Source organism: Camelus dromedarius, chromosome 12, assembly GCF_036321535.1.
Source record: "Camelus dromedarius isolate mCamDro1 chromosome 12, mCamDro1.pat, whole genome shotgun sequence".
NCBI classification, from domain to species: domain Eukaryota; kingdom Metazoa; phylum Chordata; class Mammalia; order Artiodactyla; family Camelidae; genus Camelus; species Camelus dromedarius.
In genome coordinates this window covers 40176242-40188918 of record NC_087447.1, presented here as the reverse complement: position 1 = coordinate 40188918, position 12677 = coordinate 40176242, and the positions used below count along the sequence as shown (strand labels likewise).

General features: G+C 47.6%; 1 protein-coding gene across 6 annotated transcripts in view; it reads left to right on the top strand.

The window, feature by feature from the left end:
* MICAL2 (microtubule associated monooxygenase, calponin and LIM domain containing 2) overlaps positions 1-12677 on the top strand; it is a 213397-nt gene that overhangs the window by 69915 nt on the left and 130805 nt on the right. For all 6 annotated transcript variants that reach the window (XR_004139260.2, XM_031460007.2, XM_031460010.2 and 3 more), the window contains exon 4: positions 11080-11287. Coding sequence is in view for 5 of the 6 variants with exons in the window: in XM_031460007.2 (XP_031315867.2) it covers positions 11080-11287 (208 nt within the window). In the remaining variant the exon portion in view is untranslated. The remainder of the gene's footprint in view (positions 1-11079; positions 11288-12677) is intronic.

The window sequence follows — 12677 nt, the reverse complement described above, 5'->3', positions numbered from 1 at the left end:
CTGCCTGCTTCAGGACCTGTGCCTTGCTTAGCCACCGTATGCGCTGTTTCTCGAGGGTATTTGACTGAGGGCTGATGAGACTTTACCTGTTTGCATGCCTGAGCTAAGCTATGCTTAGACCCCTAAGCTCTATTCATTCAGCACCTACCTATGGGGCTAGAGACCCTGTAAAAGGAGAATATGAAGGAGGCCAGTGCATCCTTACAGTATATTCTTAGGTGTATTCCTACCTGCCACCTCCTTCTTCGGGAATTCTCAGGGGCTCTGGGGGGGCGGTTAGCTGGTCCAGACATGGCTGTGGAGAAGCAAGGACGGCCTTTGCCCCTTGGGCTTTCAGCCCAGCTCTGGGCTGGCTGCAGAAACAGCTGCTGGGCTCAGGTAAATAGTCTCTTCTTTGCTCACCTCAGAGCAATAGGAGTCGGTGAACGTGCAAGGAACGCCTGGCCTCTTCTCATCCAGATCCATTACCAGGCCCACAGTGGCCTTTCTGCAGAGCCCAGCCTGGGACAAGGCTGCTGCCCACGGGTAAGGTCAGCCTTGCCCATGGCCATGAGTGTTCATGGGGTAAGGGGGAGCCACTGGAGGAGTCTCACGAGGGAGAGAAAAGGGGCCAGAAAGGGAAAATGGGCTCTAACACTTGGGAGAAAGGTGACAGCATGGGCTATGCCAAAGAAAAAGCCAGATGCCAGAGTCTTAAGGATCTAGTAGTGACCCTTGGCTCTGTCTTAACTGCCATGTGATCTTAGGCAAATGTAACATGGCAGATCTGAGTTTATGCTCTGGAGCTAGAAGCCTGGGTCTGTATGCAAGTTCCTCCTTCCTAACTGTGATGTGACCTTGGACTCTCCACTTAACCCTATTCTGTGCCTTAGTTTCCTAGCCTTGGGTTGCTGTGAAGTTTGAATGAGTTGAAACATCTGAAGCACTTAGATCAGTGCCTGCCACAGACTTAGACCTCCACAAATGCCAGCTCTATTAAGTCAAATAACCTCTGAGTCTCCATTTCTCAACCGTCTACTGGGAAAGCAATGCCACTTTCACAGTGGAAATGAGTTGGTTCACTTAAAGCATCTGCCGCAGGCCTGGCCTATGTAAGACACTCAGTAGATGCTTCTCCAGACCTCAAGTGGCCCCCAGTCTTGGCACCCGCTGAGTGGAAATGTTTGTCATCGGGCAGGTTGACAGCTGCTGGTCACAGGCCTGGCTGGGTTCTCTGGGCTGGGAAAGTGTAGGTGGGTGCACAGCCTGTGCTGTGCCTTTCTCATTGGATTAAGTTACCCCTGATGTTCACCCCTTCCAGAAGTCACAGTCCTGGGTGGGAAGGGGCAACCTGCTGTGGTTTTCCTCCTGGATCCTGCCACTACCTGCTGCTCTCACAGCCCCAACCCAGACTGGCCCCCAAGGGTGCTGGTCCACCCAAGGCCTGCCGAGTACTTTCACCTCTCTTTTTTCTAATCATCACTGAGCACTTAATCTGGGCCAGTCTAGTTGCTGGGGGTACAAAGGCAAGCCAGGCCTGCCTTTTTACTTTTGAGGAGGTCACAGGAGGTCAGATAGACAGACTTGAAAAAGAACGAAAATTCACAGAGAAGTGGAGCAATGGAAGGCTGTGGGGATTCCCTCTCCCTGACTACCTGCAATGGTCTCTGTGACACTGTGGCTAAAGGCGTGGTCCCTGGAGCCAGGCACCTGGATTTGAATCCTGGCTCCGCCTCTTGAAAGTTAAGGCTGTGAAATTGGCAGGATGAGTGTGGGTTGCTGTGAATAAAGGATTATGAGTGCTGGCTATTACCATTGTTATGTATAAAAGCAAAAGCTTACTAAGCAACTAAAAAGAAGGAGAGAAAAGTGATAAACATGAACCTGCGTATCTATTTCTGGAGGCTGGAGTGTTTGTGTATCTTAGCTCTACTTTTTACCCACATATGGATAACTAGCCTAACGTTTTTAGCTTTGAATACATCTAGACTCAGCCCATCTCAGAAGGCTCTTTCCCCTCTTCCTCCTAAAGGAATGTGAGATTCCTCCACACCCTTTTTGGGGGCCTTGGAAGGGCCTGTAGCTTCTGCTTTCCCAAAGGGAGAAAGGAAGGCAAGGTAGCTGGCTGATTGGCCCCAAGCCCGCCCCCTTGACTAGAAGCTCCTTGCTGATAACTATGTGCACTAATGTGCACTGGATGCCAGCACGAGTCCAGGGACAACTTACTAGGTCAACTGAATAAAGACCACTGATGGGGAGAAAACCAATGCTATGAGAAGCAACATGTATTGTAAATTGTTACATTAAGTGGTATTTTTAGATGGGCACATTTTTGTATGTAAATTTTACCTGAAAAAAAAACTTGAATAAATATTGAACTCTAATTAATGTATCCTGAAGTATTTGGGAAGAAATGTACAGATTCACCAAAAAATAAGATGCATTGATGAATGGGTAGAGAGGTGGATGGATGAATAGGTGTGAGATAAAGCAAGGAGAGTAAAATCTAATCATGGACTCTAGGTGGTGGGTATTTAGGTGTTCACTAAAATTGTTTCAACTTTTCTGTACATTTGAAAATGTATAGTGAAATGTTGTGAAAAATATTGCAAAGTTACTAGATTGAAAACAGGAAAAAAGAAGCCCATAATGGAAGAATATACAATTAGATGCTGGAAATATTTACAAACATTTAAAATGTTGGAAAGGTGGATGTTAATATGAAGAAAGCTAAAACTAGTTCTGTGTATTTTCTGCAATATATTCCTTTTCTTGGTATTAGAAAAATAGCCATATATACATAAAAGCTTACTAAGCAACTAAAAAGAAAGAGAGAATGTGATAAACATGAACATGTATCTATTTCTGGAGGCTGGAGTGTTTGTGTATCTTAGAGGAATGTTCCAGGCAGAGGGCAAAGCAAGTAAAAAGGCCCTGTGCCCTGTATGTGCTTAGGGAGACCATTATGGCTGGAGTGCAGAGCGGGCAGGGGGAGTGGCAGGAGCTGAAGACAGAAGGGAAGTTGGAGGGCAAGGTCATGTAGGGTCTTGAGGCCATCATAAGATCTGGTTTTGAGTTCTGTTTGCCACAGGAAGATGTTAGAGGTTGTGAGCTGGGTGTGACCCAATCTGACTTTAGAAAGACCACTGTGGTTGTTGTTGGGGGATGGACTGTAAGGGGACAGGGGAGAAGCCGGAAGCCAAGCAGGAGCCCTGCTATCAGGGCAGGGGAGGGAGGATGGCATCTTGGATCAGGGTGGCAGCGTGGAGGAGGGGAGGCTGATCGGTACAGAATGTTTTCTGAAGGTAGAGTCAACAGGGTTTATTGGTGGATTGATTGTGAGGTAAGAGGAAAGGAATCTACGTTGACTCCAGATTTTTGGTCCAAGGAGCTGGAAAAGTGAGAAGTGGCTATTCATTTACGGAGATGGCAATGACTGGGAGAGGAGTGGAAGGGTGGTAGGTGGGGAACGATGTGTGATCAGAAGTTTGGTTGCAGGTCTGGCACCGCAACTGAGATGCTTATTAGAGCAGCTGGGAATGTCAGTAAGCCATTGGTTACCCGAGTCTGGGAGTTTCGGAGTTGGGGATCATTTTGAGCGTCATCAGCATGTAGATGATATTTAAAGCCATAGGAAGAGGATGTAAGATAAAGGTCAAGAAGGGAGGAGGACCCCAGGCACTCATAAATGCAGAGGTCAGGAAGACGAAGGGAACCAGCAGAGGTGCCTGAGCATCTGTGGTCAAGGCTGAAGGAGGGGATTCAAGAGAGTGAGTCTGTTTCAAATGCTGCAATGACTGGTTTCTCCACCTCTAGTTTCTTTCTCTCTTCTTACCGTCTTTTTTATTACTCTGGAACCAATTGTCCTAAACTAGCACTTTCATTCTACTCCAAACCCATAATAGCCCAAGGAGGGAAACCATCCAAACCCTTTGGTCTGACATCCCAGGCCCTCCACAATCTGGTTCCCCCTCCCTCCCCTTCCTCTGCCCCTTCCTATAGCACCACACTCACTTCCACTCAGCCTGGCCTCCCTACTCCCTCCAGACTGCCTCCCTCATTCTTGACCTGACATTTCTTGTGTCTCTCTGAATCGTCAGCCTCAGTCCTCCACTTATGGGCCATCTCCTGGAGGGACCCTTGCTTGACCAAATCTGTCTCTTCCACAAAAGTCTACAGTGGACAGAGGTGATCCCAAACAATTGAGCATTCCTGGTCTCTGTTTACCTTTCTCTCCAGTCCCCAGCTGGGCAGCCTCCTGAGTTTTGGGAACATGAGCCCTCTCTTGCATCCTCTACCATCCCACAGAGTGGTCTCAATGGTCTTAGATATCTTAGTTGAAGAGAGAACATGCTAATACCCTGCCACATAACACCCAAGGAAACCTGGAAGAATTAATACAGGATTGTGATTTCAAGTAGAAACTGGGATCCGGGACTAGTTCTCATCCTAGTTCTGTGACCATGGTCAGGTCAGTTAACCTTCGTAAACTCCAGTTTTCTCATCAACGAATATGCCCGGTTCAAGGTTATTGTAGGAAAGAAATGAGGTGCATATGTTACAAAGTGCTTAGCACAGTGCTTGCACAATGAAAGCAAGCAGTAAGTGGGAGCTCTGGTTTTATTATTGCTATTATGAATGCTGCCTTGACTATTGCTCTTCCCAGTAGGGGATGGACAGGCACCTGCAAAGGTGGGATGGAGCTGGCACTGCTGACGGCACACTTTGACATCTAAAGTGAAAGGAGTCATGGGCTCACTAGCTGCTGATCTCTTCCACTGCGCGGGGCTGGGGGCAGCTGTGTGGCTGGGCTTCAGGGAAATCATGCCTTAGATAGGAGGGAGGATGCATGAGGTATGAATAGCACCCAGAGTGGAAACACAACCTTGATGAATGTACTTAAAATTCCCAAACCAGGGGTCCAATAGGAATGTAATTACAAGGCTGAGGGGCAGGATGTTTGCAAATGAAACTGTCCCTGAAAATCCAGACCCTGGTGGTCACTGGTTGCAGTTGCTCCTACCAGGGGGAAAGCACCAGCTCGGGCCGGAAGAGAAGGACAGAGAAGAATGGAATGTTTCTCAGAGGAATTTGTATTTTTTTTTTTTCTTTTTTTGAGAGCAGGCAGGAGAACAAGATATTTTTCTCCCTTTTCCTTTCTGTAAACTTCGGTGGTTTTTAAGTGGTGTTAATTGTTACTCAGGAATAACTGGGTGTGACCGAGTTCCAGAAGAGTCAGACCAGGGCAGGGCAGGGCTGTGTCAAGTCAGATGAGGGTTTGCTCCTCACCCAGAGTGGCCCTTGAAGTCACCGTGAAGAAGCCAGTCTGGCCACCCCCTTCCAGGGACTTCTTCACCCACGGCTAGAACCATAGGTGGCTGCATCTCTCATGAGCCCCTCTTAGCACTGCAGCGCCAGGGCAGGCCCCTAGAATAGGATGTGGGAGGCATGTTAGATTCAATAACTCTGTGTCCTGCGATTCTGATCGAGCTGTTTTCACTTGTGGTAACCTAGTAACAGTCAGGGCCTTCCTGCCTGGGTTTAGATAAGCAGCCCGTCCTAAGAGCTGGTGAGGCTGGGAAGCCACACCAGGAAGCATGACAGCACGTCCTTGGAACCAGAGCGCTGCCTGGGGAGCTGGCCTGCAGGTCAGCACATCCGGAGGGCTGCTGCTACCAGGGAGACGGCACCACGCGTGACCTCGTGTCACTCAGCTCACTGCCAGGTCTCCAGAGGCACCGGAGAGGCCAACACTGTCCATGCCCAAAGCCCCGCTGCTGAGGCACTGGCCAGAGTGGCTTCCCGGGATTTGCATGGGCTCTAGCTCCATCCAGCCTGCAAATTTCCACCCCAGGGAAACACACGAAGAACGGCCCAGATGCGGATCAGGCCTTCCGCGCAGAGGCCCCGTGCACTCAGCTTGAATCCAGCTCTTCTATGCTCCAGGTGGGGAAGGAGCTGAAACTCTCCTTGCTTCATCCTGACCGCATGCCCTGCGGTCCAGCTTTGCTGTCCACAGACTTGGGACCCACACTGCCTGGGTTCGTGTCCAGACTTGACCACCTCCTTATTACGTGACCCACCTTGGAGCAATTTCTTGCCCTCTTTGACCTCCATTTTTTTAGCTCAAAAATGAGGGTAACAGTGGTACCTGGAGCAAGTTGCTTAACTTTTCGGTGCCTCCGTTTCCTCCTTTACAAAGTAGAGATGGTGATGACTGTTACCTCATAGGGCAGCTAGAAGGATGAAACACATGGTTAGGACAGTGGCTCGCAGGTAGAAAGTGCTGGGGGTGTTACAGTTTAGATCCTATAATCCTTCTTTTCAATGAGGTGCAGAGCCCAGGTGAGCCAGCTTGTGAGCCCCAGAACCAGTCTGCCTGCTGCCTCCCAGTGCTGGCTTTCTGCACCCCACCTCACTGGGCTGTCTGCGCACAAAGCTCCCAAGGAAATTGGAGGCAGAATTCAGAAGCGGAAATCAAGTCTCCAGACTGCTAACCCCTGACTTAGCCCCTGGTCCCCTCAGTGGCGGCTCCCTCTGGGGGCTGATCCCTTTAGCATTCTTGACACAGTCCCAGCACACCCTCCCACTTGTGGGTTGAAAGATGTGCCATGTCACCAAGAAATGGGTAGTGCTTGTGGGGCTCCTCCAGGGGGCAATGGGGTCCTGTGTGAGCTGGGGCTGCCCCAGCCCTGTGCCTTGACAGTGGACAAGTCCCCTTTTTCCCTATTCCCACCGTTGATAAATAAAGAGCTGATTTTTCCATGTCTGTCTCCACAGACGTGGAGGCCTAAGCAATGCCAAGCTTATCTACACAATGGACTTCCTGCTGCTGTTGGATCTGCCTCACTCCCCACTGCATAATAAATTTATGTCGCCTGAGCACACAGATCTGCTGACGTCCATGATGCTGGTGGCCTTGGCAGACCCCAGCTCCCCCAGCCTGGGTGGGAAATGCAGACACAAACCCTGGCTGATGTGAACTCAACATCCCAGTTACAGACAAACAGCCAGAACTGGGTGGGCCACGAGGGTGTGGGAAGTTCCTTCATCCATCAACTGTTTATCGAGGCCTCCAGTGTGCCAGGCCTTATTCAGAACACGGGGGCAGCTTCTGAGGAGCACTTACAGTAGTCTGGGAATCAGATGCACATACTTGTAACACGTGGAGCTTAGTTCTGGGGTAGCACTAAGGACAGAGACTGTGGGAGGAATGTACAATCTAATTTGGGGCTCGGCCTCAGGGCTGAGTTTTAATGAAAAGTTTTCTTTCCTTGGCACTGAGTCCTCTACAGTAAAGCCCCACTAGGTCTGAGAATGGTGGAGAGTTCCTCTGGGTTGAGTTATCACAACGCTTTGCATCTGTGATTTGTTTGCACCATGCCCGACATCACCAGGGAAGCCCTCTTCTTGCCTGCTCCTCTGCCCAGGCGTATAGCAGCCGTGGTTTTCAGTTTCTTGTCAGAACTCCGAGTTCCCATGTGAATCATAACAAGTGTGTTCCTAGAGGAACTGGCTTGGCCCTGGCCAGCAAGCCTTCTCTCCTGTCTTGATAGCATCTGCACCGAATTCTCTCCCTTTATGTAATTAGGCCCTTTGGTATTTGCTTTGACTTTAGGATGCCGTATGCCTGGCGTCCCGGAAATTTCAGGCTCAAAGTGTGAGCTGGGGCCCAGGGTGGGAAAACTGAGCTTTCACTGGTACAGTTTTCAGATTTAGCTGGGAGGGTCAGAGACAGTACACTGGCTACTGTTTGCACAAAAAATGGACAGCAGCCCCCCAGCTGGTGGGAATGGGATCCCCGGCCTTGCCTTGGGAGCAGTGCTAGGTCAGGCCTGTGGATGGGAGGATGCAGGACGGCTTCCGTCCTTCCCTTTCTGCCCTTCTTCACCCCACATCCTCCCACCCCACTTCATGCCTGGCCCTGGAGTGACAGAACTCAGCAAACAGGAAAAGATGTGCTAACTGCAAAGAAATGCAGTGAATCCAGACTTAACCCCAAAGCCAACCTCAGTGTGTTGGGGTTTGGAGTCTTGCTTTGAAATGCCCGTCATAGTCTGGCTATGTCCAAGCTGGAGGAGCTGTGTAGTGTGTAAGATAGGGAAGGGAGCTGGGCTTTCGGGAGTTGGTTCTCTGCAGTCAGCTCCAACTGGAAAGGAGGCAGAAGGATTTGTATACCCACTCCCCGGCTCTGGAGTGAGCTGTATCTCAGCAGTGACTTCATTTCCCCTAATGGGGTTTCCACAAACTCTCTGAAAGGTTCCAGTGAGTAGGTCACACTGATTGTGGTGTGGGAGCTTCTGATACGCTTGCTTGCAGTTCCCCTTTGGGAGTCTGGAGGCCCCAGATGAATGATAACTGAATGTTGGAGTATTTGCCAGGGGAAGGGGAATGCATTTTTTAAAGATAAGGTTTGATCCTGAGCAGAAGGAGCAGAAGGAACAGAAGGGATGTTTCCAGATGCCTGTGCAATATCCAGCAGCGAGGTGTGGGTGCTGCTCTCCTTCCCTGTGGCCTTGCTGGGGTGTCCCCAGTTAGTTAGACCCTCCCAGTTGAAGCCTCTTGAAGGTGCTTCAGGGGCTGCCAGGAAGTAGGGCAGGCTGCTGTGTGGGGGTGTCTCTGACTCTCTCAGCCAGGTCACTGCCATTTTCCTGTTTTTTGTTGGATTGGTGCTGCTCATCAGATTTGGTTTGAATGGAAGGGCTTTTGCCCAGTATAACTAGTTGGGTAGGTCATTATGCATCTTCCCTTCTTTCCTAAATGGCTATGGCTTCCTCAAGGAAGGACCCTTGTCTTGTTCAACATTGCAGTGTCCACTGAGACCTAGCATGGAACTTGAGCAGAATCCTGTTTTGTCACCTCTGCCCACCATGGCCCCAGTGACTATAGGACCACAGCCATATTCTTTGCTTGACATTTAAGGCTCTCAGCATCTAGTTCCAAAATAATCCTTATCTCTTTTCCCTCATTTCACTTCCTTTCCCCAAAGTATCCTTCTTTCCATCCACCTTGAACTTCTTTCTCTTTGAATGGGCAATCTCTCCGCTTAAATGTTCTTTCTTTTTATTCCTGGCAAACCAGCAGCAGTACACTGTGGTGTGTTCTGGAGTAAGACCACCTGGGCTTGAATCCTAGTTCTGTTCTTTTCAGTCTTTGAAACCATGGGCCAGTTACTTAGCTGTTTTGTGCATCAGTTTTCCCATCTGTGAACTGGGGATAATAATAGTCCCTTCCTCTTGGATTTCTTGTGAGGATTAAGAGCTAAAACACATAAAGCAGTGACTGGCACATCAAAAGTGCTCAACAAATGTAGGCTGTGATGATGGTGATAGTGATGGTGATGATGATGGTGGTGGTGATGGCGGTGGTGATGATGATGATGATAGTTTTTAAAGACCTTCTCTGCAAAGGCTTTTCCAGTTTACTAAGTTGGATTAGATTTCTTCTTCTGGGCTCCAAATAGAACTAAGCACATAGGATTCTAGTTATTTATTTCACAGTTCTGAATTTACCACTAGACTGAATTTCTAGAAGACAAGGACAAGGTCTCAGCAATAAAAATTACGACAGCAACACTAATGAGTGCCAAACTTGGTACCATACATCTTTTTTCTCATGCAAATATTTTATTAAGATATAATTCACGTACCATGCTATTTATCCTTTTAAAGTATACAATTCAATGATGTTAATATAGTCACAAAGTTTTGCAGCACCACCACCAATTCTAGAACATTTTATCCCCATAAAAAGAAACCCCATACCTATTAGCAGTCACTCTCCAATCCCCTTCCCCCATTCCCTTGTGACAACAAATCTGCTTTCTATCTCAATGGATTTGCCAGTTCTGGAAAATTTCATATAAATGTAATTATACAACATGTGTCCTTTTGTGTCTGGTTTCTTTCACTTAGCATAATGTTTTTGCAGTTTATCCTTATATCAACCCTTCATTCCTTTTTTATAGCTGAATAATATTCCATTGTGTATATGACACATTTTGTTTATTCATCAGTTAATGGACTTGGGTTATTTCTGTTTTTTGGCTATTATGAAAAATGCTGCCATGAACATTTGTGTTCACATTTTTGAGTGGACATGTTTTCATTTCTCTAGGGTGTATAATTGCTGGCTCATATGGTAACTGTATGTTTAACTTTTTGAGGAACTGCCAAACTTTTCCAAAGCATCTACACCATGTTACGTTCCTACCAGCAATGACTGAGGGATCCAGTTTCTCCACATCCTCACCAACACTTGTTTTTGTCTGTCTTTTTGATTGTAGTCGTCCTAGTGGATATGAAGAGATATCTCCTAGTGGGTATGAAGAGATATCTCACTGTGAGTTTGATTTGTATCTCTTTGATGGCTAATGATGTTGAGCATCTTTTCATGTGCTTATTGGCCATTTGTATGTCTTCTTTGAAGAAATGTCTGTTCAGATCACATGCCCATTCTTTACTTGGGTTAGTTGTCTTTTTATTGTTGAGTTGAAAAATTCTTGATACATTGAGGAGACTAGTTTTTTATCAGATATATGATTTGCAAATATTTTCTCCTATCTGTGGGTTGCCTTTTTCTTGATAGTGGCCTTTGAAGTGTAAAAAGTTTTTAATTTTGATGAAGTCCAGTTTATCTCTTTTGTTGCTTGTATGTTTGATGTCCTATCTAAGAAACCATTGACTAGTCCAGAACACAAAGATACACCAAAACCTTTTTAAAAGCAATCTTATTTCAATAACTATGAAGAAAGAGTAGTAGACCCATTTCACAGATGAGGAAACTAAGAGTTTGAATGCCAGAGCTTTGATTTAAGCCAGTTCAGTCAGACTCTGAACCTCATGTGTATCTTATTGTGCCTTCCCCAAGTCCTCTTACCTCCTAGTCCCTCACAGGGTTTGACACAGTGCCTGGTGCTTGGTAGGCCCACAAATAATGTACATTGGCTGGATGAATGGCAGGTCTTAGCAGGTGATTGGTTTGCACTTGATGGTTGATTTGAGTGGATGGGGGTTTGCTCCCCAGTTATGCTGCCAACTGGGAGTTTCTCTCTCCAAGGTAGAATTCACTGAGTGTCTCTCTCTTCTCTCACCTCCACAGTGTCTCATCATTGGGGGAGGACCATGTGGTTTGCGCACTGCCATTGAACTTGCCTACCTAGGGGCCAAAGTGGTCGTGGTGGAGAAGAGGGACACCTTCTCCCGAAACAACGTGCTGCACCTCTGGCCTTTCACAATCCATGACCTGCGAGGCCTGGGAGCCAAGAAGTTCTACGGGAAGTTCTGTGCTGGCTCCATCGACCACATCAGTGAGTAGCGCCAGTAGGGGCTGGCACCTCATGCTGGGAGGGGGCTGACCCTGGGTGGGGGGCATATCTCTACATTGAGGAGCCCCAGAATGGTCCATCTTACAAGTTCCTGGGGGCTCCACACATCCAGCTGGCAGACATTTGGTGCCAGACCCTGTGCTGTGCCCCACTAGGCTGGAAGCACAGTGAGGCCAGGGATCATGGTGTGTTTTATTCACCAGAGTATCTCCAGGGAGTAAGAGAGTGCTTGACACATAGTGGATGCTTAATAGACTTCTGTTGAATGAATGAATGAAATATGGAAAATAGAGGGGAGAGGTAAGTAACACATCTGCACTGTCAGAGAACTCAACTGAGGTTTTGTCAATAATAAAACGTGGTTTAATAGAGCAGTCAGACTTGCCAGGGGAGCTTAGAAGGGGGAGCCACATAAAACCATTCAATGTTGAGTGCCTCTTAGGCAAAGGAGTTTGGACATCGTATTACCTGTTCTGGGCAATCATGGCAGGTTTCAGAACAGAGGAATAACACAGATCCTACACCAAGTTTCCTTGAGCTCTAAAAAGAGGCCATTATGATGGGTGTTTACCCAGAAAAGGAGGGGAATTGAGAATGTGGATTTCAGGTCCTAGACTATCCCTGGATGCTTAAGGAGGACCAGGTGAGCATCAATGCCTCCTCCTGGGTCTCTCAAGGCAGGATCTGTGCAGATGCAGACAGGATTTGGAAGAGCAGCCTCTCTCCTCAGTGCTTTGCAGGGAGGAGGTCTTCAGCCATTTTATATGTAACAGTCATGACCCATAAAAGTCAGGGAAGTTAATACTTTGTGGGGGAGTTCAAGGTTTGAACAGATTTGGATCTAAAATCTGTCTTGTCCATTCTCTGTGTGACAGGTCAAATTCCTTACCTTCCTCAAGCCTCAATTTTGTTTCCCATAAATGTGATTGATGCCTGCCTACCAGGAGGGCTGCGATGATTAAATGAGGTCAAGTGTGAAACGTGGTTATAGTGGGTGACTCAGGAAACGCTTTGCATCCAGTTGTGTCCAGTGAGCAAGCAGCAGCCAGGGTCCCCAACTCAGAGTTCAGAGCTGTGGTCTCTTAACCAGTGAGTGGAAGGTGAACTCTAAGAGCCATGTTCTTATGAGGACAGGAACTGATGGGAAAAGGGTATGAGGTTGGTGAGGGAAAGACTGGAGAGTATTAGCAGCCACACAGGGTGTAATTTAGTCAGATACAGGAGAACTTAACAGCAGTGGCCCAGAGTTTATCCCTGCACTGGGATGAGAAAATTCTAAGAGTCCATTGGAAAGAAATTTGGATTTGCCCAGAAAGCTGCAGTGTCAGCTTTCCAGATATTCTTTACCACCACGGAAGAAAGTATGTTGGTT